Source organism: Vicugna pacos, chromosome 1 (genome assembly GCF_048564905.1).
Source record: "Vicugna pacos chromosome 1, VicPac4, whole genome shotgun sequence".
NCBI lineage: Eukaryota > Metazoa > Chordata > Mammalia > Artiodactyla > Camelidae > Vicugna > Vicugna pacos.
The window spans coordinates 67,484,077-67,510,649 of NC_132987.1; the positions used below are offsets into that span (position 1 = coordinate 67,484,077).

General features: G+C 40.3%; 1 protein-coding gene and 2 long non-coding RNA genes across 3 annotated transcripts; 1 reads left to right on the forward strand and 2 right to left on the reverse strand.

Annotated features, from left to right (window-relative positions):
* Positions 1 to 914: 914 nt before the first annotated feature.
* On the reverse strand, positions 915 to 3,660 carry LOC140697305 (uncharacterized). Its single transcript, XR_012074209.1, has 3 exons — positions 3,517 to 3,660; positions 2,526 to 2,598; positions 915 to 1,003 (listed from the first exon to the last, which is right to left on the reverse strand). It is a non-coding gene; the product is annotated as an uncharacterized lncRNA (long non-coding RNA).
* On the forward strand, positions 2,824 to 21,380 carry LOC140697302 (uncharacterized). Its single transcript, XR_012074207.1, has 3 exons — positions 2,824 to 3,047; positions 11,485 to 11,600; positions 20,988 to 21,380. It is a non-coding gene; the product is annotated as an uncharacterized lncRNA (long non-coding RNA).
* NDUFB4 (NADH:ubiquinone oxidoreductase subunit B4) lies at positions 10,343 to 16,062 on the reverse strand. The gene is made up of 3 exons (XM_006210340.4): positions 15,804 to 16,062; positions 11,629 to 11,775; positions 10,343 to 10,461 (listed from the first exon to the last, which is right to left on the reverse strand). Exons 1-3 carry the CDS (start codon positions 15,981 to 15,983, stop codon positions 10,399 to 10,401), a joined length of 390 nt encoding a protein of 129 aa, XP_006210402.1. The 5' UTR covers positions 15,984 to 16,062; the 3' UTR covers positions 10,343 to 10,398.
* Positions 21,381 to 26,573: the final 5,193 nt, after the last annotated feature.

Here is a 26,573-nt window from a genome sequence, read left to right on the forward strand (position 1 = left end):
CTGGCACTTTCTAAAACTCCAAGTGCCCAGGGTGCATTTCAATTCAACTAAATTAGGAATACTGTACATAGAACCCAAATGAGAGGTTTTTTTTTTTTTTTAACTCTTCAGGTAATTCTAATAATGCACAGGTAAGGCTGAGGACCACAGTTTTAAAGAAACTACCTAAATCTAAAGATTTAAAGAAAATTAGTATGCAAAACATTCTCTGTTTCCAACCCCAAATCCTGGTCCAAACTCTGGGCTTCCTAGGGTCTATAGAAAGGCGAGGGGTGGGGGGTGGGTAGCAGGGATCTCTCAACATGAAACGAAATGGGATGGGGTGAGGTGTGTAGTGAGGGATTACCCAGGAGGAAAAGCAGGCTACAAGGCAGTGGTGGGGAGGGCCACTGCCTCCCTCTAGAAAGCACAAGATTTGGTGCTCAGCTGGGGCACAGGGAGAGTGTGGGGAGGAAAGAGAAGGTATGAAACCTAAGGCCTAGATGTAAATTATTTATAAAAGTTAATATGCATTTTCTGTGTTGTAATTTTCCAGAGTGATGAAAGAGTGATCACTCTTGGGTTTGAAGGAAGTTCTGGAAGGTCCTCTGGAAAGATATTTTACTATCAAAAAGGAAAAAAATAAGAGGCTTGAGAGCTGACATTTAAATTTCTTTGTTATACTTAGTAATCAGCTTTCATTTTGATATAATCAAGTTTATATAATTGCATGACAAATCTGAGGTATGTCCAAAATGTATCCTTTTTGAGTCAATGTAGTACATAATTAAGAGGACAGACGCTGAAGCCAGATTGCTTGGTTTCAAATCCAGGCTCTACCACTTATCAGCTGTGTGACCCTGAGCAGGTTACTTAACCTCTCTGAGCCTCTGTTTCCTCAGCTGTAAAATGTGGCTAATAATAGTACCTACTTCATAAGGAATCCAGACTCCAGAATCCAGACTGTGCTTTCATAGCTGAATGAGTTTGAACAAGTGACTTAATCTCTCTGAGCCGCATTTTCCTTATTTGAAAGAAGAAAATAAATAATTTATTTCACAAGGATTTGGTGGGGGCTAAATGAGACAACACATTGAGAGCACCCACACTGCTTTCAGCACATAGTGAGCATAGACAAATTCAGTTATTATAATTGTTATTGTTTATTATTGCTGTTGTGACTCAGTGAATAAGTAGCCTCAGAGAGGCTATTGTGTTACCTACTGTAGGATACACTGGAACTAGTAAGCCAAGGTCTTTGTCCCTAAATAAACTAGGCTTTAGATGGGGAGGAAGGCATGTATCTTTCTAAAGCAATACATAACAGAAGCTCAAAGTGTGGAAAATTTAGAAGTACATACTGCCTTCTTTTCATCATCTTTTAGCTCTTGAAACAAGAAAACCATACTGAAGTTCAATTTAAGATCTCAATAGTACATATTAATAGCTCAATTAAAGTGAAAATTAAGACAGAATCTAAAGTTGTTTTGATGTAAGTAGTTCGCATACGACTAACTAAAGAGCTTTTCCTGGTGGAATCTTGCCTAATAACATGGGCCTTTGGACTCTAATTAGCCTACTCTAGGTCTTTTAAATCTAAAATTATATCAGAAGTTTGGACACAACCCACTACAGCACTATTAACAGTGATAACTCGTAAAAAAAAAAAAAAAAAAAAAAAAAAAAACTAAGTGCATGCAACTCTATACAGTCCCTGGAAAAGAAATTTAACAAATGAGGCAATTTTGCTAATTCATGAGCATTTACTGCTTTTATTTTGGATCCTTTAAAAAAATTAAAATCTGAAGGACAGGTATATGTTATGATACCACTTCTCTAATAAAAGGATATGGTATCAACTAAGAGTGCATTCAGTCATAACTGAAAAGCTACTGTTAGCTTAACAACTAGGACTTTATCTCATAAAAGAAGTCTGAGGCTGCAGGTCAGGATGACAATGATAACATGAAGTGATCCTGAAACCAAGTTCTTTCTGGTTTTCTGCTCTGCTATTCTCAGTATATTGTCTTTTCTTTATCTCATTTCTACGCCTCACTTTCATGTGCTAGGACAGACACAAAGGGAGGAAAGCGAAAGCGTGAGGGGACAGAAGGATTCCTCCCTGGGAAATGTCTTTTATTCAGGCAAGGAAGTTCTCCCCAATACATTTTCCTTTTGTCTCATACACAGAACTGGGTCACATGTCCACCCTTAGACCAATCTCAGATTCATTCCCTGGGGCTGGGGTCATGCCCCTCCTCCCTGAGATAAAGGGACTTCCACCAGCCTCCTGAACAAATCGGGGTTCTATCAGAAGAAAAGAGAGGAGAGTGAGTGCTGGTGGGCAACAGCTAGTTCCCGCCATGAATACCTTTCTGTAAGAATTCGGCATGAATAATATGAGAGGGGTTGGCTTTGAATCAAGTATCTTCACTCTCACAGCCCTGAGAAGAGACAAATCTACTAATACTTGCTTTACACAGAAAATGCTCCAAACATCTGCCTGGTTTTTCACCAAATCCATCCTTATTAAAATTGTTACCAACCTTCCCGGGTTGGCCGCAGCAAGCGTCCTTCTGCTCCATGTCCATCTTTTGAGCCAGTAGAACAATACCAAGTCTGCCTTAGAAGCAAAAGAAAGCTTTATTCTTTGATCAATGACTAGAGAGGTGGGAGCTCAGGCTCTAGAGCACATTGTCTCCCAAGACAGCCAGCCCGCGGGCTGCTTTACAGGGTTCTCTGACGGGGGCAGGGCGGAGTGCTTGCGGCTCATGCGCAGCCGCGCTGCTCCCGGCGCTTTAGACTGAAGCGCGGCCACGGCGTCTCCTCACGCAGCACGCCACCGCCATCTTGAACTGAGGTGCCCGGTCGGCGGTTCTGCGCTAGGAGCTCTGACCCCTCACGTTAGGTGCCAGACCTCTGCACTGGGCTCCCTGTGGGCAGGTGAAACTAGACTGAGCGCGGAAGAGGTTAGACTTTATCACCTAGATTCCGTCTTACTTTTCCCCAGGACCCCAGTGAGCTTTGCCTGTGACAAAATGGCTTTTCAAGTCTTCTGTTTGTATAAGGTAAGGAGGTGGCTGGCAATTGTCTCAATTGTCCCAGCGGTCTCATTTCTATTCACAAACAGGTTACATGGACAATCTGTTCAAGCCTTTATCCACATCTACTTGGACTTCTTGTTTAATTTTTGAGCTTGTGAGTTTAAGTTTTTTTAGTTCTTAATCAAAACCTAGAATCTTGATCTTCAAATTAGCAGAGTTGTTTTTTTTTTAATAGACTTTATTTTTTTAGAGCAGTTTTAGGTTCGCGGCAAAACTGAGGGGAAGGTACAGAGATTTCCCAAATACTCCCTGCCTTCAGTCATGCGTAGCCTCCCCCCCCCCCCCCCCCGTTATCAACATCCCCCACCGGGTGGTAGACTTGTTACAGCTGATGAGACTACGTAGACACACCGTTATCACCAAAAGCCCATAGTTCACAGTCGTGTTTACCCTTGGCACAGTGCCTTCTATGGCCTTGGACAAATGTAATGACCTGTATCCACCATTGTAGTGTCCCACGGGGTAGTTTCACTGCCCTAAAAATCCTTCGTGCTCTGCCTACTCAGCCTTCCCTTGGTTGCTTCCAGGTTCTGGCCATTCTGAATTAAGCTGCTAGAAACATCCAAATCCAGGTTTCTGTGTGGACCTAAGTTTTCACCTCCTTTTGGTGACTGCCAAGGAGCATGGATGCTGTGTCATAATGTAAAAGTGTGTTTAGTTCTGTAGGAAGCTGGCAAACTGTCTTCCAGAGTGACTCTAGCATTCTGCATTCCCACCAGGGATGAATGAGAGTTCTTTAGCAGAGTTTCTTGAAGAATTGGCCAAGTTTCTCTTATCAACACTTTTCCCATAGAGTTAGGCTGTGAGACTAGAAGATCTTTAAAGATCCTTCCAACTCTAACATTCTATATACTTGTGAATGTGCTACAAAACCTAAAAGTGCACATAGGGGTCCCTGTTCTTGAAAGTGCTGTCTTTCAAACACTCCAGGCCAGATTAGGTGTCCTTTTTCAGTATTGGACTCCTCACAGCATCAGTTTTTATCCCTTTCAAACAATAGTTAAAGATACGCCCTCTGCAGTCAGGCTGCCCAAATTTAAGTTCTATCCCAGCCCTATTAGCTGGAGGACTCAAGCGAGATGATTTAACCTCTTGAAATCTCATCTGCGTAATGGTGATTTTTAAGGTATGTTGGGAGGTACGGAAAGCATTTATTTTAGCTTAGTGCCTGGAACAAGCAAAAGCTTAATAAATGTTGGCTGCTGTAATTGTTTTTCTCTCTTGTGAGTTCCTCCAAGAAGAAGCTGTATCTCCATATTGGTATCCTCAGTGCTTAGTAAATGACCGGGCTCAATAAGTATTTTATCAATGCAGAGAACTAATGGCCAGTGTCCTGTTAGAATTCAACAGGACACAGGCTCCTCTGTCCCAGTGGCTCTAGGAAACCAACCAACCCCAAACAAACCAACAGTAGCTCATTCTCCTGGTGGTCTGCAGTGATGTCTCTTCCCAAACTCCCTGATGGGACCAAATTTCTTCTGTGCCACTCCCCCTGCAGAACATGATTTTGGAGGAGAAGCTGCCCATCCAGCTTCTATTAGATGATGTTGGGGTTACTGAAACCCTCCCTCTCCATCTACCTTCACCCATGCTACTCTATATAAAATAATAATAATGCTCTTTGATGCTTTCTCCATCTCATATACAGCAGGGATAAAACCCTCTTTAGAAAATTCTGTTTTTAATTGATGTGAAATATACAATGTAAGTAGAAAAAAAGGTGCTTAACTGTATACATGTAGTTTGAAGAGAAGTCCCCTCCCACCTTCTCCTCCTACTCACGACAATTTTATATCATATTGCAGCCCCCAAGTCCCTCCTATATTGATTTCTGGAGCATCCTCAGCCAGTTGCCTCTTTCCACTACCTCAAGATTTTTCCAGAGCCTAATTATTAAATAAGGGATGAATGATTTAAATGTAACTGGTGTTAAGCAAAGAATTGACTTTAAGCTGATAAAGTGATACTCCTTGTGATTATGAGGGAAATGACCTTGAACTGTAGTTCAGGTTTGCTCCAAAAATCTTCAGATTTTTTTTTTTTTTTTTTTTACTAGCCATCAATCTCCAGGGACATTCAGAGGGCAGATGTCAGACTTTCAGTTTGACTTTAATCCTATAAATCCTGAAGCTTGGCTATGAAATCAATGCTCACTGCTCCTTCTTGGAGTGATGAAGAGTCTCTAGGTAGATGACAGTGATCAGTGTCTCTCCAGGCCACAGTGGGCATCAGCGGAAGGAATCTCTAGCTCAGCTAGAGAAATGGCAGCAAACAAGGCAGCCAGAGAGGAAACTGTTGGGAGTATTACAATCATAGTTATAGGATCCTATAATAGAAACATGATAAAATTCCATTTGTTCATAGAAGGGTAGAAAGTGGTAGTAGAAGCTTTGAAAATTTAAAATCTTTGTACTTATATATAGCATTATATATTTTACTAATTTTAAAGTGCTGTTCATATTTTAAAATCATACATATTTGATCAAGAAAGTTTCTTGTTTGGGTCTCTGATCTCTTCAAATACCCCATTAATGATCCTGAAGAATGTAGAAATAATCAATACTCTGTATCTCCCCCAAAGTTATGAGAAGACTCTGTCAGGTGCCACCAGGAATGAGAAAGAATAAAACAAAATAAATCAGGGGCTAAACCCAGTGGGATTTTGATCAGAGCATGAATGTAATTTTTTTCTCCAGGCAGGCTCCATAATAAAGGGTAAAAAGACATAGTACTTAAACAAACCAGCCTGTTAGAGAAGCAATATTGTTCCAGAGAAGGGAAGGGATGTTGTACAAGGATAAGGAATTATTAAGAAGACTTGCATCTCATGCATTAAGGGGAACTAATAGAGATAATACATTTAGACTTTCATAAAGCTTTCCACAAGTTCCCATCTAAATGAGCCATCCTTGGATTGGCAGGGGCTGCTTTGTTCTGCATCAAGAGCTGGCTCAAAAATTAAAAATAATTCTGGCCTGAAGTCTTACAACAGCCTGATTACTGGTCATCCTCCAGTCTCTCTTACCTTAAGATCTTCTTCCAGGATCCAGAATGATCTTCCAGGAATGAAAATTCAATCAGGTTACTCCTGTGTAACATCTTCAGTGGCTCCCACTGCTATCAGGTTGCAGTCTAAACTTCTTACTTGTGATCAGGGCCTTATGATCTGGTTCCTGGTTACCTTCCTCAGTACACACCTGTCATTTTTGGGGTGCTCACATTTGAACCACTGTCTTATGTTTGGGAATTCCTTACCTGCTTTAGAGCTGAATGTGCCACATGCTTGCTTTTGCAGTCTCCTTTGCAGCTAGAATTTAGGCACATAACCGGGACTCAGCTAATCATATGCTCTGGACTTGGGATGGAGTGACTGGAAGACACAGGGGCCTTAAGGAACTCTTTCCAGCGGCTGTAGTTGTAACAGACTTGAGTTCTTGGGTCAACAGAGGCAGCATACCAATGTGGGCATCTGTACTCTGTGCCCAGGGCTAGCAGCATCAGTCAGACACATGGCAGCACAGAGTGCTCAGATGAGGTGACAGTTTGTGTTCTCATCAGACCACTCCTGAGTGTGATTTGGGGCACTGTTCCTGATTATTAACAAAAAAAAAACTTAAAAAAAATTGTTTCTTATATTTCAAGTTTCTCCCCCCTCCCCTTAACGAAAGTACTGAGGATTAAACCCAGGACCTTGTGCGAGCTGAGAGTGTGCTCCACCACTGGGCTGTACTCCTACCCCCTCAAAAAATCTTTTGAAATTGATTAAACTCTCAAGAACACATTACTCAGTAATTCTCAATGTTAAAAAAGTGTTTAAAAAATTCTGCCTATGCCTCTCTGGGTACTGCCTTCTTAAAGTTTAGGCACAAAAGGTAAACTGCAAAAGTCTTTCCTGTTACAGAGGTATATTAGAATAACTCTTCAGGAAAGAAAATTGGTAAAGTCAAGGATTAATATGTTTAATTTATCTTGTATAAGCCTTAAAATCATTAAGAAAAAAGACACTTTACATCATAAAAATTGGGCAGTGGATTTGAGCAAGCAAATAACAAAATAAATTTAAATGGACAAAAATAGATGAAAAAAGTTACACCTCAATAATAAATGAAATGCAAATTAAGACGTTTTCATTAATTAGGTATAAGGATAGTAATAGTAAACACTCACTGAAACCTTAATGTGTGCCACTGTTCTAAATATGTTATAGGTGATAACCCATTAAACAATGAGCTTAATAACAGTGTATTCTAGCTTATCCATTTTAAAGATAAAGAAACACAGAATTTAAAAACATTCCAGGTCATTTCATCAGTAAGTGGCAGAGCAGGGATACAAAAGTAAGGTGAGGGAGGTGGGACTGAAAGTTCCAACCCTCTAATCACATGGTTGGTTCTCTAGGCAGCCAGCCCCCACCCTATGGTGTGGTCCTAAAGTCATCTCGTTAACATAACAAAGACACCCTTATCCATTTTATCACCTAGGAAATATGGAGGGTTTTAGGAGCTCTGTCCCAGAAACAAAGACCAAATATCTATTATAAATCACAGTATCTCAGGATTTCACTTTAATCTGAAGCTATAACTATCTCCTGGCCATTTGGGGCTTCTTGTACCTGGGAAACAGGAGACAAGAAAAAAAAAATTCCATACTGGCAACACTAAGTAACCTTGATTACAGGGAGCCAGGGTTGCTGCTACAAAATGGGAGCAGAGATATGCCTGGCACCCAGGGGATTCACTGTTGCATCTCGGTCCTTCCACGTCCGGTGATAACTGTAAACAAGCAGTTGTTGAGACAAAAGCCTGTTGATGCTGTTGCCCATAGATGAAACCGGTATTCCAGGTTCTTGTCCCGTCCCAGAAAGAATTCAGAGACAAGACGTAGTGGTTAAAAAGGTAAAGTGAAGATTTATTAAAGAACGGGTAGCACACTCTCAGGAGAGAGCGGGCAGGCTCAGGGAGCGGCTGCCCTGAGTTTCTTTGGCAAGTTAGCCACATAGGATGTAAAAATGAATGGGCGGAATATTCATTGGGAGGGAAGGGTTTGGAGTGTCATATTCCCTCATTATCATCCCAACTCCATGTTCCCAAAGGGTGGAGGGATTTTTGTCCTTACTTAGTCTGGATCGGAAGTGTCATGGCGTCGGTGCAAGATGGGTACTTCTGATCTGCGAGGCTAATTTTATTGAAATGAGGGCATAATGAGCAAAAGGTTACATTCGGACACTAGAAATTCCTGCCTTTTCTCACCTTTCTTTGTTCTTCTCCAGGCCACTTGTCATCCCAAAAAGCATGATCCCTTATCAGCCCCAAGATTCCTGCTTTTCTTTCTCTGCCCAAGGATCCCTGCTGCTTACATGCGTGGTTTCCTGCATTTGGCCTGTGCCCCTCCTTTCTGCCCAATTCCTGCCTTTTGGTCTGTGTCCCACTTTCTCTGCTCATATCTAGCTATCTGCCTGCTCTAACAATGCTAGAATAACGGAGGTTCTAGCCTTGGAAATTAAAGTCCTGGTGACTCAGGCAAGAAACGTGTATCTGCTAAAGTGATGGCCAAGGGAAGGGAAATCTAGAGAACATGATGGGGGGAAATGATTATCAGTTAGGGCCTTGGACCAGCCGCAACTGTGTGGCCTGTAGCTTGTTCCACTAGCCCTCCTACCGTGAGACTGTACACAACCACCACCCTGAATGACACATTACAGATTAGATTCAGTATGTGCTCAACAGTACAGGGAGTGGTTGAGGAAATCATACACCTCTTCTGCCTCACTTTCTCTTGGCCCATCTTTTTACTCCAGTTGCTGCTGCAGCTCAGTGGCCTGCAGATGTGACCAGACAATACTTCACCTCAGCACCTGCTTTCTACCCTAAGCTTCCTTCCTCTTCCATAAGATGCCTGTAAGAACCCAGTCAGCATGTATGAGGCATGCCCACTCCTGGGAGAGCGAGGGAATTAACTGCATGAGACAACGCTTAACCAGCAGGGAGAGAGCTAGTAGGTATTTGTTTTTTCCATGTCTGGAGGGAAAACTGTGTCCATCCCACAGAGCTCCCCAGAAGGCTCCTATAGGAATTGAGCCCATTACCCTCAGTGGCAAAAGGCCAAGAGCACAGTTGATAGGCTTTCCCTTCATCCCTGTTTCACTCTTGCCAGTCTCCCACTCCTTAAACTACCTACATACAAGCTTTTCTCTCAGGCTCTGCATTTTGGGGGTACTCTAGGCTCATACAAAGATCAAATGAGAGAATAGTTGGGATATACTTTGAAAGTTAAAACCGATGTACTCACGTAAGCCAGCTCTACAGAGCGTGCTGTTCCTCCTACAGCACTTGTTTTTACTGTCTTTATCTGTATAAAATTGCCGCTGTGGCAAAACTGAACTATAAAGCATGGGGTAGCTTTTACTGAGCAATACTCTGTTAGTTCATTTTCATCTTTATGACCTTATGAGGTAGCAGGCATTACTGTCTCCATGCCGTAGATGAGAAAAGAGGCCTGGTATTCCAACTGCTAAGCTCAAGCTAGGATTCCAGCCTGTATCTGACCTCCAAAGTCCATGCTCTATACCATTTTACTTCTGTTCCTCAGCATGGCTTCCACCCTCCCTGTCTTCTCGCCCCACAGTGGCCCCCAAACTAGCCATACCCAACACTCTGCTCTTTTGTGCTCCTGTTCTACTGTCAGCCCCTGTGATCTTCAGAGCCTAGATCAAGTGTCATCTCCCTACACAGAACTGCTTCTTTATCAGCTTGCCCGCATCACTTTCCTGAATCTCTTTATTTTTTTTTAATTTGAGGGGGGGGTAATTTCATTTGTTTATTTACTTACTCATTTATTTAATGGAGGTACTGGGGACTGTACCCAGAACTGATCCATATCAAGCATTCACTCCACCGCTGAGCTACACCCTCCCTCGCTCTTTTTTCTTTAACCACGTGGTTATAACTGTTCTGCTGCATTTACCACTGGGACTGGAGTCAAACAACAGCTTAGGTCTTAAGGGGTACCAGTAATAAGCACTCAAATCATTCAAATAATAACTGTTGAGTAAACAGTTGTCAGAGTGTGTCTTACTGACTGCTGTATTCTCACTATATAGCACAATACCTGGCTCACAGCAGACATATTCATTGAATGATTGACTGAAAGATGAACATGAATCTGTTTCTTCATTAAACTGTGAACTCTTACAAAGCAAGGATTATGCAATGTCCAGCAAGTGTTTGTTGAATCAAAATAATATTAAGAAAGATAAACTATTTAATGATTAACAGATTTATTTAAACAATAGTATATATAATCATCATTGCCAGACTTAATATGAGATGTTAAATGTTCGATCCAATTTTCCTTCCTGGATAAGCTTCTTTTTCTTATCCTGTATAGACAGAGAAAGAAAGTATATTAAAAACAATGCATTCTGGTACAACTCTGAAAAACAGAATGAAATACTCTAAACCTAATTCCAATCCCCCACTGCTAAAGCACACAGAGTACGAGTGAGGAAGTAGTAATCTGAAGAAATAAAGGGACAATAAGAAAACACTCCTATTGAAAACTATCTTATCTATATTTTAGTAAGTAGAATTATATTACCCCACTAAATAGCATACACTAAGCAGAATGCAAATACCTTCTGGATAAGTGTGGCCTACCTTTCTGTTAAGTGATAATTTATCAGATAATCAAAATATGTACAGGAGAGTGGGTTGGCCAGTTTAAGGCACAGCTGCATGGGTGGGCTCCAGTGCAGATGGTAACATGAGGCCTCGAGGAGGAGCTGGGGCTGGGGGTGTAGTGTCAAAGATAAGCTTGGCTTTTTGTGCAGTCACATACCCAGGCCTCTGGTGGCAGTGATTCCCACCACTGGCTGCTTTTGCTTTTCTGCTGTTACAGTATTAATACGTTTTAACATTAATTCACAAAACGTGACCAACGTAATCACGCAAACAGAGAACATACTAAGTGATATATGTATTCTGCTAATACTTAGCCCAATAAATATCTTTTTAAAACAATGAAATAGAAAAACAAAATATAAAAGTTGGCAAAGATAACATCTAAAGGTTAATCAGAATAGAAAAGTTTAACTTCTGTACATCTAATGAGAAAAAAATTAACTTTTTAAGTTATTTCTGTATTCTCTTGCTTAATATACACAGTACAATTTCCTTACATCATGTAAAACACACTAAGAAAACTCTTTCATGAGCTAAGTTCAAGTCTTAGATATTTAAACTGATCAATTTATTACTTCAAATTCTAAAGCAGCCATTAAATTAAATTTGAAAGACCCAGAGACCATCATGGTTTTTAAGAAAGTTTATTTCTATACGAGTTGAAAAGATAAAACCATAAAATGAAACATATCATTTGAAACTTTCTGTTTTAACTCTGCTAGAAAGGAATCAAGATAAAAGAGGAACTGAGGAAGAGTAGAGAGCAAGATGGGAGTAGCAGCAGTAGAATCATCAGGAGAGAGAGCTGCAGCCAGCACAGGGGAAACGCATCACACAGGTACCGAATATCAGGTCCTAATACTTACTCTGTCAGTTTTGAAAACATAAAACCAGAAGAAGAGGGGTCCAATTCCAAATAGAGCTCCTAACAGTGAGGTCTTGGGAGTGGGTTTGAAATTGGGATAGATATTTGATGATCTTGCGTAGGTCCAGCGAATCAAGGCAGGATCTTCCTAAAATGAAAACAAAATACAGGAGATTAAGTTCTACACTGAGAAACAGTCTCATTAGCACTTTGTGGAGAAGCACAGGAGATGGCCTTTGTCCTCTTCCACAGTTAAGGGTATACCCTGAATATTCCTAAATACCTTCAGGGAAGATCCCTCATTTCTAGTATTTGTTGAATAATTCTCTGATGATCCTGTTCAGAATTTAAAAGACTCATATCCTCCTTCAGCTTTCTATTTATTTAAGATAAGAATCCCAATCATTTTAAGCTGTCAGAGAAGGCACTTTTTTAAAAATCATTTTTTCCTATTCTTTTCTGGATTGTTTTTGGCTTCATTGTCTTTCTTGAAATAAGACCAACAGAACCACACAGTATTTCCAATGGAGACAAACAGATTTCATATGCTCTGTCATACTGTGTAGTTTGTTTCCAGAACCCTTTCTAATGCTACCCTACACAGATCTTTTCCAGGCTACAAATAAACTGCAGGAAGGGGAAGACTGTCGGCTAATTCTGAACTTTCCCTTTTATGAGCTGACTTGGCTAGTATTTTAAGAGCAAAATTATTACATTTCACACTATTAAAATAGTTTTTTAAAAGGACAAGTTTGTTAAAGAAATAATCAGATTGTCTTGGTTAAGAAACAAAGTAATTGTCAATTTTAATATATTTATACTAGAAATAATTATGTAAAAATAGCAAATCTACCCTAAACACAAAATTAAATCTAATTAGCTAAATCCCCTAATGATTTTACAAAATTATTTGCTCCAATTAACTGACAGATAAAAATAAGCATATGAAATCAGCTTTAAAACTTCAATACTAAGCTGTAAAGAGAACATTCAAGGTCTTAACCAACAGCAAGAAGTCGTAACTGATAGGACAAAAATAATTAAACTGGATCTTCCACAGTAACATTTTAAACCAGACTGTTTGCAGAGATAGTAAAGAAGGTGAAGACACAAGATACAGGTTCAAGGGGACGTTTGAGCTCCACACCTGAAAGGATAAATTTTTCTATCTACTCTAGTATCCATCCCTTCCTGCTATTAACATATTTGAATGACTCTCCCATGCCAGAATTCTCAATCTACCAGTCACCTCTCTACACTTTAATACCTGCCAGGTCTGTCTTCTTGAAACAGACATTTCATTTCATAAAAATACTAAGATCCCCATGACCATAGGTCATTGAATGAGGTACTGTTGTTGAGAGAGGTTCCAAAGCGTGGCATGGGAGACAGTTCTCCTGTGACACCACTCCATGTCCAGAGGACTATGGGCAGCATCTGACATGGTGAACACTCCTTGAAATCATTTCTTCACTTCACTTCCAGGGCACACACCGGCTTGGTTTTCCTACTAATTCTCAGGCCATTCCTTCTTAAGTCTTTTTTGCTCTCTTCCTCCTTATCTCCCAATCTCTTAATACTGGACCTCAGACCTTGTGGGTCTTTCCTATCTACATGCACTCCCTTGATGATCTCCTTTAGTCATATGGCTTTAAGTAGCCATCTATAGGGTGATGACTCCCAAAGTTATGCCTCCAGCCCTAGATTTGCACCCTGAACTCCAGATGTACTTACTATCCCACTCCCTGCTCAATGTTTACATACTAACAAGCAAATGTGATGTATCCCAAATTGACTTCCCAATATGCCATTCTACCACCATCCCTGATCCTTTCACATTCTTCCCTATCTCGGTAAAAGGCAATTTCATTCTTCACTTAGGTCAAAAACCTTGGACTCATTCTTGACTCCTCTCTTTCTCTTACACCACATATCCAATCTGCCAGCAAACCTGATTGCGTCTAATTTCAACCCATAACCAGAACTGACCACTTCTTACCAACTCCACTGCCATCACTTTTATAGCCACTATCAACTAAGAAATTAGATTACTGTAAAGATTCCTAACTAGTCTTCTTGCTCCTGCTTTTGCCCCCTATAGTCTCTTAAACTAAGCAGCCAGAGATGTTGCTAAAATCTAAGTCTTGATTATGGAACTCCTGACTCAGAAAAGTCCTTACAGTGACGTTCAAGGCCTGGCGTGATCTAGTCCCAGCTACCTTTCCCATCACATCTTTTCCTACTCTGTCCTCACTTTTCTCCATTTTAGTCACAATGGTCTCTTCAGTATTTGGGGGATTAACCACGCACACTCCTGTCTAAGAATCCTTGTACCTGCTGTCCCCTCTGCCTGAAATGCTACTTTCCCAAAGAGCTGAATGGCTAGCTCCCTCACTTCACTTCTCTCAGATCTTTACTCCAATGTCACCTTCCAGCCAAGGCCTTTCTTGAGCCTTTCTAAAACTGCAGATGCTCTCCCTCCTGACTACATACACACATTCCTAATCCCCTTCCTTGCTTTATTTTTCTTCTTATCACTTACCACTATCTAACTAACTATGCTAAATGATTCAATTTTTTAAACTTATTACTTGTCTCCCACTGGAAAGAAAGCTTTCTGAGGACAGGAGCCTGCCTGTTTTGTTCTTCACTGTTACCACAGCCCCTAAAACAGGGCCTGGCATAAATAGACCCCAAGCAATTATTTATCACTGAACCAATCATTCATAAAGATTAGGTAAGGAAATTTCCTTGTACTGCTCAATATATGATTATCTTAGGCACTCATTAACCTAACAAAAAAACCGAACAACCAATGAGGCAGCTGTAAAATGTGTTTTACATTGCAAAGCTAAAACTGCTCTGGGTCACAGAAATGGAAAAGAGAAAACCTGAAGTTTAAACTTCAGTTCTGACTGAGGGCCTCATTTTTTTTTTAACTACATCTTACCATCTGGCATATCAAACCCAATCATGTGAGTATATACATAATGAATGTTTCATTCCACAACTTCTCCCAAGTAAACAAGGGTTCTGGCTGGAGAGAATACAGCCAACTGGTTAAGAAATGCTTTGGGTTACAGAGACTCGGTTCAAATTCTGCTCTATCACTTGCTAACGGAGTATCACTTTATGACATACTTGTCCCTCCCATGTTATCTTTCTCATCTGTAAAATGGGGACAGTAATAGAGCTTAACTCTTTAAATAGCTGTGGTATTTGAATATCATATATAAAGAGTTTCAGTAGTGCCTGGCACATTGTAAATTTCCTTCAGTCCTTACAATTTCCTAAAATTCCTACAGAATACCAAAACAACTGTTGGGAAAAAAATTTTTTTTATATCATATTTAAACAACTCTTGAACAGAAACTTATCTAAAAGCAAACTTATTAAATAATAATAGCTATCAGTTTACTGGACATGTATTATGTGCTAGGAGTGAAGAATGTACTACCATTTCCATATGTGAAAATCAGAACACTAAGGTTCAGAAGGGTTCGGGATATTGCACAAGGTCATACAGTTTGCCTGTTGTAATGCCTTGGCCTCTGACTCCAAAGCCCCAAGCTGTAGGGTGTTTAAGTCTTTAAAAGATATAAACTGAAGTTTATATCTATAGTCATTTATATCTACAGACTATTATCACTATAGTCCCATTAGGGGAGACCAGTATTGCTATGAACTGTTAATTGAGAAGTGGAAAACAGCTTTAAAAGAAATACACCCCCCCCCCCATTTTCTGAACATTCATTACCAACCAAGCACTGTGTTGGCCGGTCACGTGCCATATCTCCTTTAATCCTCATAACAGCCTCATAAGATAGGCAGTATTATAGTAGTCCCATTTTCATGGTAGGAAAGTCGAGGCTAAGCAGCAGAGTTGAATAACTTTTTCAAGATCACTCAGGCGGGAAGTGATTAAGCCAAGACTCAAACTCAGCCAGGTGTGAAACCAAAACCTGTCCTCTTGACCACCAAGCTGTCTGCTCAAGGTCAAAGGGCGAATGAATTGGTCTGCTCCCAGGGCCTGGACAAGGACGCACGTCTAAAATACAATTCGGGAACGGTGTCCGCCCCGCAGTGCGGTCCCCCTTGGCGAGTCTGGGCCGTCAAGTCCGACGGGGCCGCCTAGACTGTGGCCCTAGGTTCCCACCCGGCCGGCCCCTCACTCACGATGACCCCTCGGCGGCTGGGGTCGTTGTACTGAAGTAGGTACTCTCGTTTAAGCCGGGATCTTATGGCCAACCGCTCGGCTTGTGCCTTCCGGGCTTCCGGAGATATGTCGTATTCAGCTGGGTCGAGGGTAGCGGGTTGAGTGGCTAGGCGCGACGGCTCGTACTTGGAGGACGACATTTTGGCAGCCCCGCGCACAACCGCGCCTGCGCGGCTCCGAGGCCCGCCCGCTTCATTCTACCTGCGTCCTGAGGAAGTGCGCCTGCGCGTTAGCCAGAGGTTGAAGATGGAGTTTGGCAAGGAGTGCTGCTGCTTTCCTCAACCCTCCTCCCTGTCCTGGCCCTCTAGTGGCGATCTGCGCGTGCGCTAGGTACTTTCCTCGCCTTCCCCACCCCTCCCCCACCTCCTTCCCCTGTCAGCCTCTGGAATCTGTCGTTTGTTCCTAGCAGCCTTATCTCTGTCGACATATAGAGCTTGTTCTGTGAAGTTGAGCTGGCAGAGATAGGAAATGAGACTGACTGTGGAATTCTGTTTCAGTGTGGGTCCAGTTCTGTGACCTGGGACATGACACTTAACTTCTTGGAGTTTCCTGTTCCATATCCTGGAGATAATGACTCCTGTCCACCTAGCAAAGTTGTTGTGAGGATTAAATAAAGTAATAAATAGATGCCAACATATTTTGCAAAACACAATTTCTTATCCAAGAAAAAGAAAATGATCTTTTCTGTACGTTACTACTTTAGATACATACAACATAAGCAGAATAGTGTTTTTCAAAGGCATTTTTAATAGGAGAATGATGTTATAAGTGTTGCCTGCCCGATTATACCAGGTCAGGGGGAAAAATGTATTGAATAAACCATGCGAAGAAACAATATCTGAGTTAAAAATACTAAAACCTCTTACGTAAAATTATTAGCGCTCTTCAGGTGCTAAGAAAAAAAAGCATCCTTAGAGATATGAAAGTAAGCATAGAGGCATTGTGTCTTGCTGTGAAAAATGATTTGGGGTGGGGGAGGGCAACTGAAAAGGAAACGTTCTCCATCCTTACTGTCCTTTACCCACTATCATCAAAGAAAAAGGGCGACCTCAGGTTGCACGGCAGGGTTTTTGGGTAGCAGTCAGATACTCCTTAGGGGAAAACATGTTAGCAATATTTCCATAACTCAGGCAAGGAAAGCTGGATCAAAAGAGAGCTTCAGCCTGGATGAAATGTCTGGGGACATGTAGGTAGTTGGGAAATTGTTGCTAGGCAGAGAAGGGACCTAGAAAGTGTTGGAACTTGAAGTGGTAAGGAGTAGCGCTGCTGTCAAACTTATTCAACATTTTAATACTGTTTTAAAATATTTATTAAGCACTCACTGCGTGAAGCATACTGCACACTAGTCATTCTTAGTCAATCTTCTGGGCTCAGTGGGGGAAAAACAGAAGAAATGAAGGACATGGTGTTTGTCTCCCAGGAGCTGACAGTCAGGCAGTACAGAAAGAATAGAGTATGATAATATTTGCAAAGCAGTTGAATGTCCAAATGAATATACAGTAAAGTGAACTCAGGAGAATGCAGGCTGAGGGAATGTAGAAAAAAGAAATTTGAGACAGATTACTCACACTCAATTTTAAAGGAGCCGGGGAAAGAGAAAGTTCTGATTTTGTCTAAGGTGTGTAAAAATATTAAGAAAATAAAACGAAATGAAAAGAGGACAGGTTGTATATTCTAAAGACTGCATTAATAATTTCAAAAACCTCTTGTTTATAGATTAGACACTGATCTAGGAAAAGGGCATGTAAAAAAATAAAAGAAAAAAGAAAGGAATACAGTGAGTACAAGCCAACTGACAAAGGTAAAAAAAAAGACTTTTAATGTTAAGAGAGAGGGAGAGAGACAAAGACAGAATAAACTTCATCATTTTGTTTTGGATAAGTTAAGGGAGTTATCTCCACATTTACTTTATTATCATAAAGATCCCTTCAAATGACTGTTAAAAATATGAAGTCCTAGGTTTTGTCCTACTCTTGGAGATTCAGAATTCATCTTGCAGGGGAACCCAAGAGTTTGTATTTTTTACATTTTCCTGAGGGGATTTGTACCATATTGCTTGTTTGAGAAACATAGAAATGACTACAAGAGGTCTTCCTTTTCCCAGAAAAGGCCCTCTTAGTGTGAATCTATTTAAGATGGAGACCTAGATTACACAGTGAAAGAAAAAGACTGGATTGGGACTTTATCTTGAAATAATACAGCCAAAAATTTATGAAAATGAATTTATCTTATATTTAACACATTTTAGGTTACAGTTAAAACTGTGTGCTAATTCTTATAAATCAAGTGTTAATTTGTGAGGACATTATTTTCATGTAGCTCATTATCCTTCACTGCATTTGATTTTTTGCAGCAGGGTCATATTTGCAAAAGTGTTGGAGGGCATTGTCCAGTTTTCCCAAGGCTTTCTCCCAAATCGATGAAACCAGATTATTTTCTTTCGATGCACTGATGTCATCCTCATCCTTATTGGTTTTCGCTTTTTCACTTGTTACCTTGTCCAACTGTAAGATCCTCCTGTATTAGTGACTTTGCATGTGGATCTAGCAGTTCACCAACATCACTTTAATCAATTTCATGAAATTCCACATCTTTTGCAAGATTTGCAATAGATTTCTATTACATTTGAGGACTGGATATTTCCAAATGGCTGGCTATCAGTGCCATTTTTGTAATGGTTGTTGGTTTGTTCGGGTTTTCTTTTGGAATCAATTTCAGTAATTTACATTTGCTAAATATCTTGCTTTGAACCTATTGCCATAGTTTCTCATCTTATGATCTTTTCAGTCTCCACTGTCTTTATGATTCTCTTTTGCTTCTATTACTGTTTATTTATTGCATCTTTTTTTCTTCATCAATACTGCTAGAGTTCTGTCTACCTTGTCTTTTCACAGAACCTATTTTTTATTTTTTAATCATCTCTAATTAATAACTTTTCCTCTTATACTTACTTATTCTATTTTTCTTGAGATTACTCCAGTGTTCTTTTTCCAGCTTCTTAAGCAGAATGCTTATCCCATTTATTTTTGTTTATATATGTATTATAATTTTTATGCATGTAATTCTGTACATTTCATTTTAGCTACATCTCCACAAGTTTTTATTAGTATTTTTATTGTCATGTAACTCTGAGTAGCTTATAATTTCCATTATGTTTTTTCCCATAACCCATTAGTTATTTAGGAATGTAAAAGGTTTTTTTGGTCTATCTTTTTATTGTTAATTTCTAATTTAATAGCTGTATTGTTTGAGAACTTTGTATAATATTAGTCCTTTTAAATTTGCCGAGACTCTCTTTAGGACTTCATAGTGATCAGTTTTTTGTTCAGTTCATTTTGTTTTGTTTTTAAAAAACCATTTTATTGAAATGTAACCTAATGTAAACATATAGAAAAATGCATAAATTATGCATATGCTGTTCAGTGACTTATTACAAAGTGAGTACACCCTTGTAAGAATACGTTATTTTTATTGAAGTGTAGTTGCTGTACAATATTATGTAAGTTACAGGTGTACGATATAGTGACTCAGTTTTTAAAGGTTGTATTCCATTTATAGTTATCATAAAATATTGGTTATATTCTCCATGTATACATAGTTATTTTATAATAGTTCCATGTGAGCTTAAAAAGAATGTATATTCTATATTCACTGAATGCAAGGTTAAATCAAGCTTGTTAATTGTGTGGCTTGGATCTTTCATATCTTTATTCATCGTTGTCTACTTGATCTATTTTTAATATAGAGGTGTATTATAATTTTTCAATGCCATTGTGGTTTGTTAATTTCTCCTTGAGGGAAATTAGAATACACAGGGTGAACTGAAGGTGAGATGGAAACATTTTAATGCGCATGGATCTGTGAATTGTTTTTACCATAAAGACAAAGCAACTCATACATAATGGTTTGCTCACTCCATCCATTTATTGTGCTGTATACAAATCAACCAGGGGGGAAAAAAAGATTTCTGCTTAAAATACACAATACACTTAGAAACACATCTGTCATGTAGACATATCCAAAAGCTTATGAATATTACATTTTGTATTCCCCTTCTTCAGAGACAGTCTTTTCATCCTAGTCATATATCTGTTCTTATTACTAAAGTCACTTACATAAGCACATATTTGTACTTGAAAGGAACAGTAAGTTCCCAACAAAGTGTAAGGTGACATTTTCTTGCAGGCTGTCAATTTAACATAAAAGAGGGTTAATCCTCTTAGCTGAGACTATGTCATGCTTTCTTCTTTGGGATAAAGTTCTGCCCTGTCATCATCTTTGCTTGGGAAAAGCAATATCCTCCTAGTTGGTTTTCGTATATACGTGCACATCTGCCATACTTCGGTTTTTTTTCCATACGGCAGCCAGAGTGACCTTTTAAAATATCTGTTATCCTGTCTCCCCTAATTAAATTCTTAAATGACTTCAAGACCCGCTGAGGTCTGCTCCCTACCTCTCCAGCTACACTTCGCTCCATGCTCCCCATCACTGAATGTGCTCTAGCTATACTGTAGTTCTTTCCTTCCACAGAGCCTTTGCACTTACTTTTCACCTTGTCTTAAACATTACACTCCATAGTCCTATTCATCCTTCAGAACTCACTCAATTCTATAGTCCCTTAACTAACCAACAAGGTCCAATTCTCCTATGAGCTATAGCACTATAGACCTCTCCTTCATAACACTAACTACAATCCTAATTTTACATTTTGTATTATTTAGTTCATCCCTGTCTCTCCCCTCCCCACCCTTCACATTAGAATGTAGGTTCTTTGAAGACCAGGACTGTTTCAGGCTTGGCTCACCCTGCATCCTAACACTAGCACAGTGCCTGGCACATCATAGCAGTGGTGAATGAATAAATGACCAGCTGCCTTTCTTCATGTCAAAGAGAATGTATTAGCCAAACATGCCTGCACCCTTCTTACTGCCTCTGCTTTCATCCCATCTTACTTCCAGGCCATACTCCACATTCATCACCTCTTCCCCTTCTGCTCCCAACCCCAGATTAAAAATTCAAATCCAAAACCATTGTCCAGAAATGTAGATTTTTACTGCAGATTTTGTGTGATTACAGAGGAGGGGGTTCCTCACAAACAAAATGCCCTAACAATGCCCTTTAAACATCTCTGTTTTTCCCCCTAGTTCTTACTTCTGCAGTTCAGAGCTGTCTCATCCCTCTTCATTTGCCCCCTGCCAAGTTGGCTCTGGGAGCCCCTCGAGCCAAGCTGCCTCGCCCTTCACCTGCCTCCAACTCTATAGTCAGCAGAACAAAACACAGCCACCGGCCAAGCCACGACTCTTAGAGTTCTTAGTTTACAGGGCCTCTTGCATTTTTAAGAAATTTGGAACAGAAAGTGTTGCCCATTTTTTCCATTGCTTGATGATATTCTTCCCTCCATCATTGCCGCCCTATGCCCTCTCTGCTGTCTGTGGCCAACTGAAATCTTATGTCCATCAAGGTCCACTTTAAATGTCCAATTTTCTGGAAACTTTTCCATAAAACCTCCAAGTAAAGATGATTTTTCTCTCCCCTAAGTATGTGTGCTACTTCTTTTATTCTACTTGATGCTACAGGCAATGTTATAGTTGTTTTTCTCTCCCTCTCCTTTAAGAGCAAGTTCCGTTTCTTACTCAACATCCCCTGAAGAGCCTGCCTCAGGACCCAGTGCACAGGCTGCTCCAGTCCTGATTGGATTATAATGAAATCATTCATATTTCTTTTCTTAGGCTTTAGTAAAAGTGTCTTCAAGAAAGTGACTGAATTTCATGTTTCCAAATGACAGCCTATTTCAGTTCCAGAGTCAGCTAGCAGAAACCACTCCCCTCTGGGGAGGAGCTCTGTAGATATTATGGGTGGGTGCAGAACAGCTGTTAATAGTCTCAGAGAGAAGTTCTCTATTCAAGTAAAAGATACAGTTAACATTTTTGCCTGGGTTGATTCTAGCTTTCTAAAATGCAGCACCAATATGGTCTCAACATGAAACCATAAATATGTTTATTCCTATAAGCATCTTCATTACCCTGGATTAAATAAGAATAAAAAGTAAAATGAAGGGGTGGTATATAGCTCAGTGGTAGAGTGCATATTTAGCATGCATGAGGTCCTGTGTTCAATTCCCCAGTACTTCCATTAAATAAATAAATAAACCTAATTACCTCCGTCCCACCCCAATTTTTTTTTTAAAAGTAAAATGAAGTTCTCCAGTTTATTTCTTAACATTTTTCCCATTCCAAAAGTAGTACATTTCATTAGAGGAAAAATTTTAAATGGAATGAAAAAGCAAAATACTTTTTAAAATCTGTATTTCTACAACCTAAGGACAATCACAGGATTTTTTGTCATGTTTTTCCAAACTTTTTTCCTTGTATAAGATTTTTTAAAACATTGTAATCATGCTATAGATATACTGTATTCTGCTTTTTTACTTAAGATTTTAAGTAAGCATTTTTCTATACTCTTTATTATGTATAATGATATCCATAATATTATGGGTACATAAAATTCCAACAAGAGGAAATAATTATAATTTACTTAATTGTCTCCCGTATTTGAACTTAAAGTTGCTTAAAAAATGAAGAAGAAATATAAATAAGTACTTAAATAAATACCGATTCTCTAAACATTTTGCATTTACTCATAGAGTTATCTGCTTTTTAAAGTTCAGTTTATCTTTGCTTCTCATGTGCTATTGGCTCTTCCAGATGCTGTGCCCATGCCCACCTCCAGTTTTCCTGGCATCCTGTGGCAATGCCATAGGCTCTTGCTTCCTTGACTCCCAACCTGGTCTATAAACACTTATTGCCTTACCATCCCTGCCCAAAAGGGCATGCTCTTAATTTCTTTTGGTTTATGCTTGTCTTGAGCAGAAGCAGCCAGTCCCCAGAAAATCAATTCAGTGGGAACCAGTTTATGAATGACTACTCTGAATGGCAAGCTGACCTAGGCCACCCATTGTGAGCAAGTCTGAAGTCTGTGGAATATAGCAAACTTTGGAGCTAGACACATGGAGCTTCAAACCTAGGCTCCTGTTCCAATGCCTTTGCAGTTTATCACCCTGTGATCTTTAGGCAAAAGACCTAACCTCTCTAGCCTCAGTTTCCTCATCTATGAAATGGATCCCTAGACAGAGTTTTGGAGATAAAATAAGATCATGCATTCAAAGCACCTGATGTAGGACCATTGTGGTGAGGCATGATGGAAAGTTGTTAGATGCCATCTTCCTCTCTGGAGAATGGTAGGAAGGATCAAACAGTTGGCAAAATGTATGCTGTCCTACATCTGGATCCTAGTTTCTTCTCTCTTTTAAAATCCAGCTCCTATAAACCTGTCTCTTTAAAAGATCAGCCTCCCTTTTCTTCTAAATATTCTAGAGATAAAAATCCAGTCGAAGTTTTAAAATGCACTTATGTGGTGGTTTTTCCACATGCGGTAAAGACAGTTGGGTATGATGTCCTCCCAGGAGCATTTTTAAAATATCAGGGTAACTTCTGTTTTTTTTTTATTATGGAAATCTTCAAATATACACAAAAAGAGAGGAAATGGTATAATGAACCAACACCATGTACTCATCCCTCAGCTTTTACAATTTTAAATATTTGCCTGTGTCATTTTATCTATCCCCCTACGTATTTCACTTTTGTTTTTGCTGTATTATTTTAAAGCAAACTCTGATGGTGTTTTATTTTACCCATAAATACTTCAGCATATATTTCTAACCTTTAAGAAGGTCTTTTTCCTACATAACCACAATGCTATTATCACACGTAACAAAATTATCAATAATCTCAGGAGCATTTTAAAAATAGGATTCTGGAAAAAGCAAGTCAAAGGAATGAGTAATACAGAATTTCAAGCACCAGGGTAAGCAGTTTGAAAAGATGCTTTTGGCAAAGTGGGTACTTTCACTCTTCTAAATGACATCACAGTGCCAGATGCCACTTTCTCCTACATATCCAAAATTGGATTTACTTTCTTACCCCAAAATGCATTCTCTAGTTCAGTTCAAGGCATCAGAGTCCATCCAGGAGCTCAAGTTTGAGACCCAGAGTCCTTGTGGAGCTTTCCCCACTCCCCTCTCTCTGGCACTGCATTTTCCCAGTTTTGAAGTCCTAAATCTCAGGGTGAATATTGCTCACATCCATCCCCTCCTCTCCAGCTGCACTTCTGCCCCTTTTGGGCCCCCATTATCTATCTCTACACTGAGGTATAAAAATGTCTTCCTTTGGGTTCCCTCAGAAACAGAGCTTGAAACAAGGATTTCAGTATAAATAATTTATTCTAGAGGTACCTGGGAACTTCATAGCAGAATGAGACAAGAAAGTGAAAGAAGCCAGTACAGGGTGTGTTATCAAGCACTGCAGGACACTAGAGCTCCAATCCGCTGGGAAACCTTGCGGTGCATTACAGAACACACCTCAGAGTTATCCCAACTGACTGGGAAGGGAGCTGGGGTATTAATCCACTGACTCCATTCATCATCACATGATGGCTGCTCTCAGGAGCAAGAAGTCCCCGGCACTTCCAGCTGCACCGTGTACAGGCTGAGCCTGCTGCCAGTCAGAACACAGAGGGTCACAAAGTCACAGACTTTGGGGGTACAGTGGTGAATATGGAGGACACGGCAGGGCACTAGCAGCACTCACTGTACTGCCTCTCTTCTTGCTCTCATCTCACAAAGAGGCCAGGGATAACTTTCCAAAGTGCAAATCTGATTCCAGCACTTCTGTATTCAATAAAAAGGGCATGTGGATGATGCTAAAGAACAACCTTGCTTATTTCCCCTGATGGAGGTGACTGTCTTGAGTGGTACTGAACCACGTGATCCTGAGCACCTTTGACATCCCTTCTGCAAGTGGACAAAGTTTGAATTGGACTTTGAGTCCAGTTGAGTTCAGTTGTGAATTCAATGGAGAGATAGCTTTATTCATATGTTTCTCATTAAAACCTTGTTTATTTATAGAGCAGGTTTGGAGGGGAAGGGGCAAGTGATCCCTTCTGGTTTGGATTCTGCTAGTGCAGCCCTTTACCTCTCAGCAGTTTTGCATAATCCTTCCAAGCAGTGGAGTGCCTCTCTCCACCAGTGCCACTGCGCCAAAGCTATCGTGGCAATCCTTTGTTCTTCTTTATGCAGTCACATTATCTGGGAATCTCAATGTGATTTACAAGCTTATATAACTTCCCATATGAGTCAGCATGCTCATTAAGAAGGCAGCATGGTGGAGGGGAAAGAACACAGCATTTGGTGCCAGATAGAGCAAGTTCAGTTCCTGCATCTGCCACTTCCTGTGTGTTAGACAAGTTATTCTACCTCTCTGAGCCTCAGTTTCTTCCTCTAATAAATGGGGATTATAGTACCTATCTAGGAGGGGTGTTATAAGAATTGAAAGAGGTAAAGAACAGTCAGTGTGATACATAACAGGCCCTGAATCAGTGTTCACCTTCCCCATCCTGCATCCTGACTTTACAGATCTGGCAGCAAGTTTTTGAACCTTACCAACCTGCAGTGAGTGAAAAATGCTGATTTATCTTTGTCTGCTTTTAGCACCTGGATTTTAGATGGAAGTTCAAATCAGTTCTTTGTAAAGGAAAATTGCTCCTGCTCCACTCTGGGTAAAGAAGCCACACTGTGTGTGAAATAAATCTGTACCAGAGAGGGCTGGGGTACTCTAGGAAGGACTAGGCTCTCACAGCCTGGCTCAGCCCCAGCTGCAGTGGCAGCCGCAGATCGCTGACGTTCAGAAGCCACTTGTGAGCACACAGCGAGACAGACAGCCAGAAAACCAGAATGTGCAGGAGAGGATGTGAGAGCCCATCTGCATAGCTGCTCACCGCAGTGGGGAGCGGTTGGGAACAACGTTGCAGAATGCCTGTGGCTAGAAGTGGCAGTGCACAAATGAGGGTGCTGCTGTGCCTTCCAGGGCTGGGGACATTTCTGGAACTGTTTCTCCAAAGTGATTGGAACAAACACCTGCAAGTTAATAAATAAATAAGAATAAATAAAACCCCTGGTCAGAAATAAGCACTGCTGCAAATGCTCTACCCTGCCGATCACAACGCTATTAGGGCAGGATTACCAGACAAGCTCATTTCCAGCTCTTTACAGCCAGCATAATACCTAGTTAGCAGTTAGCTAGGGCAAGCAGAGAAAGAGTTTGTAATTAAGGGGTGATCAGTGAGTGCAGTGTATCCATAAGAGCAAAGAAACCTCTAAAAAGAATAATCAGGAGCCAATCTTTGAACTTAGAAACTATAAAACATTAGAAGAGAGGTTCTTTCAGATCATTGAGCCGTTCTGGTGATATTTAAATGCTAAAAAAAGCAACAGAACTGTTTCTTCAAATAAAATCTTATGCAGATTCTCCTTCTGTAAAGAAAATAAAAGGGATGCTGTTCTGAGTAGGGGAGGGAAGGGGGACAGGAGGGCAGTGTAGTCTGGACTCTTGGTCTGTGAACCTCACTCTTGGTCTCCTGGCGTGGCCCAGAAATATGTCTTGCAAATCCTGAGGCCCCACTGATCCTGCTGTGAAAATCTCTAGTCTAGTCCACCCTTCACATTGTACAAATTAGGAATTTGGGTTCAAAGCTGGGAAGTGATTAGCCTAAGGTCACTCAGCAGAATTGGGACTAGAGCCCAAACCTCTTGATTTTTAAGTTCTTTGCTCTCTCCTAAAAACCATCTCCTCTTTAAAAAAGGGGGGGGTGTCTTTAAAGATAAAGTTACCCCATGA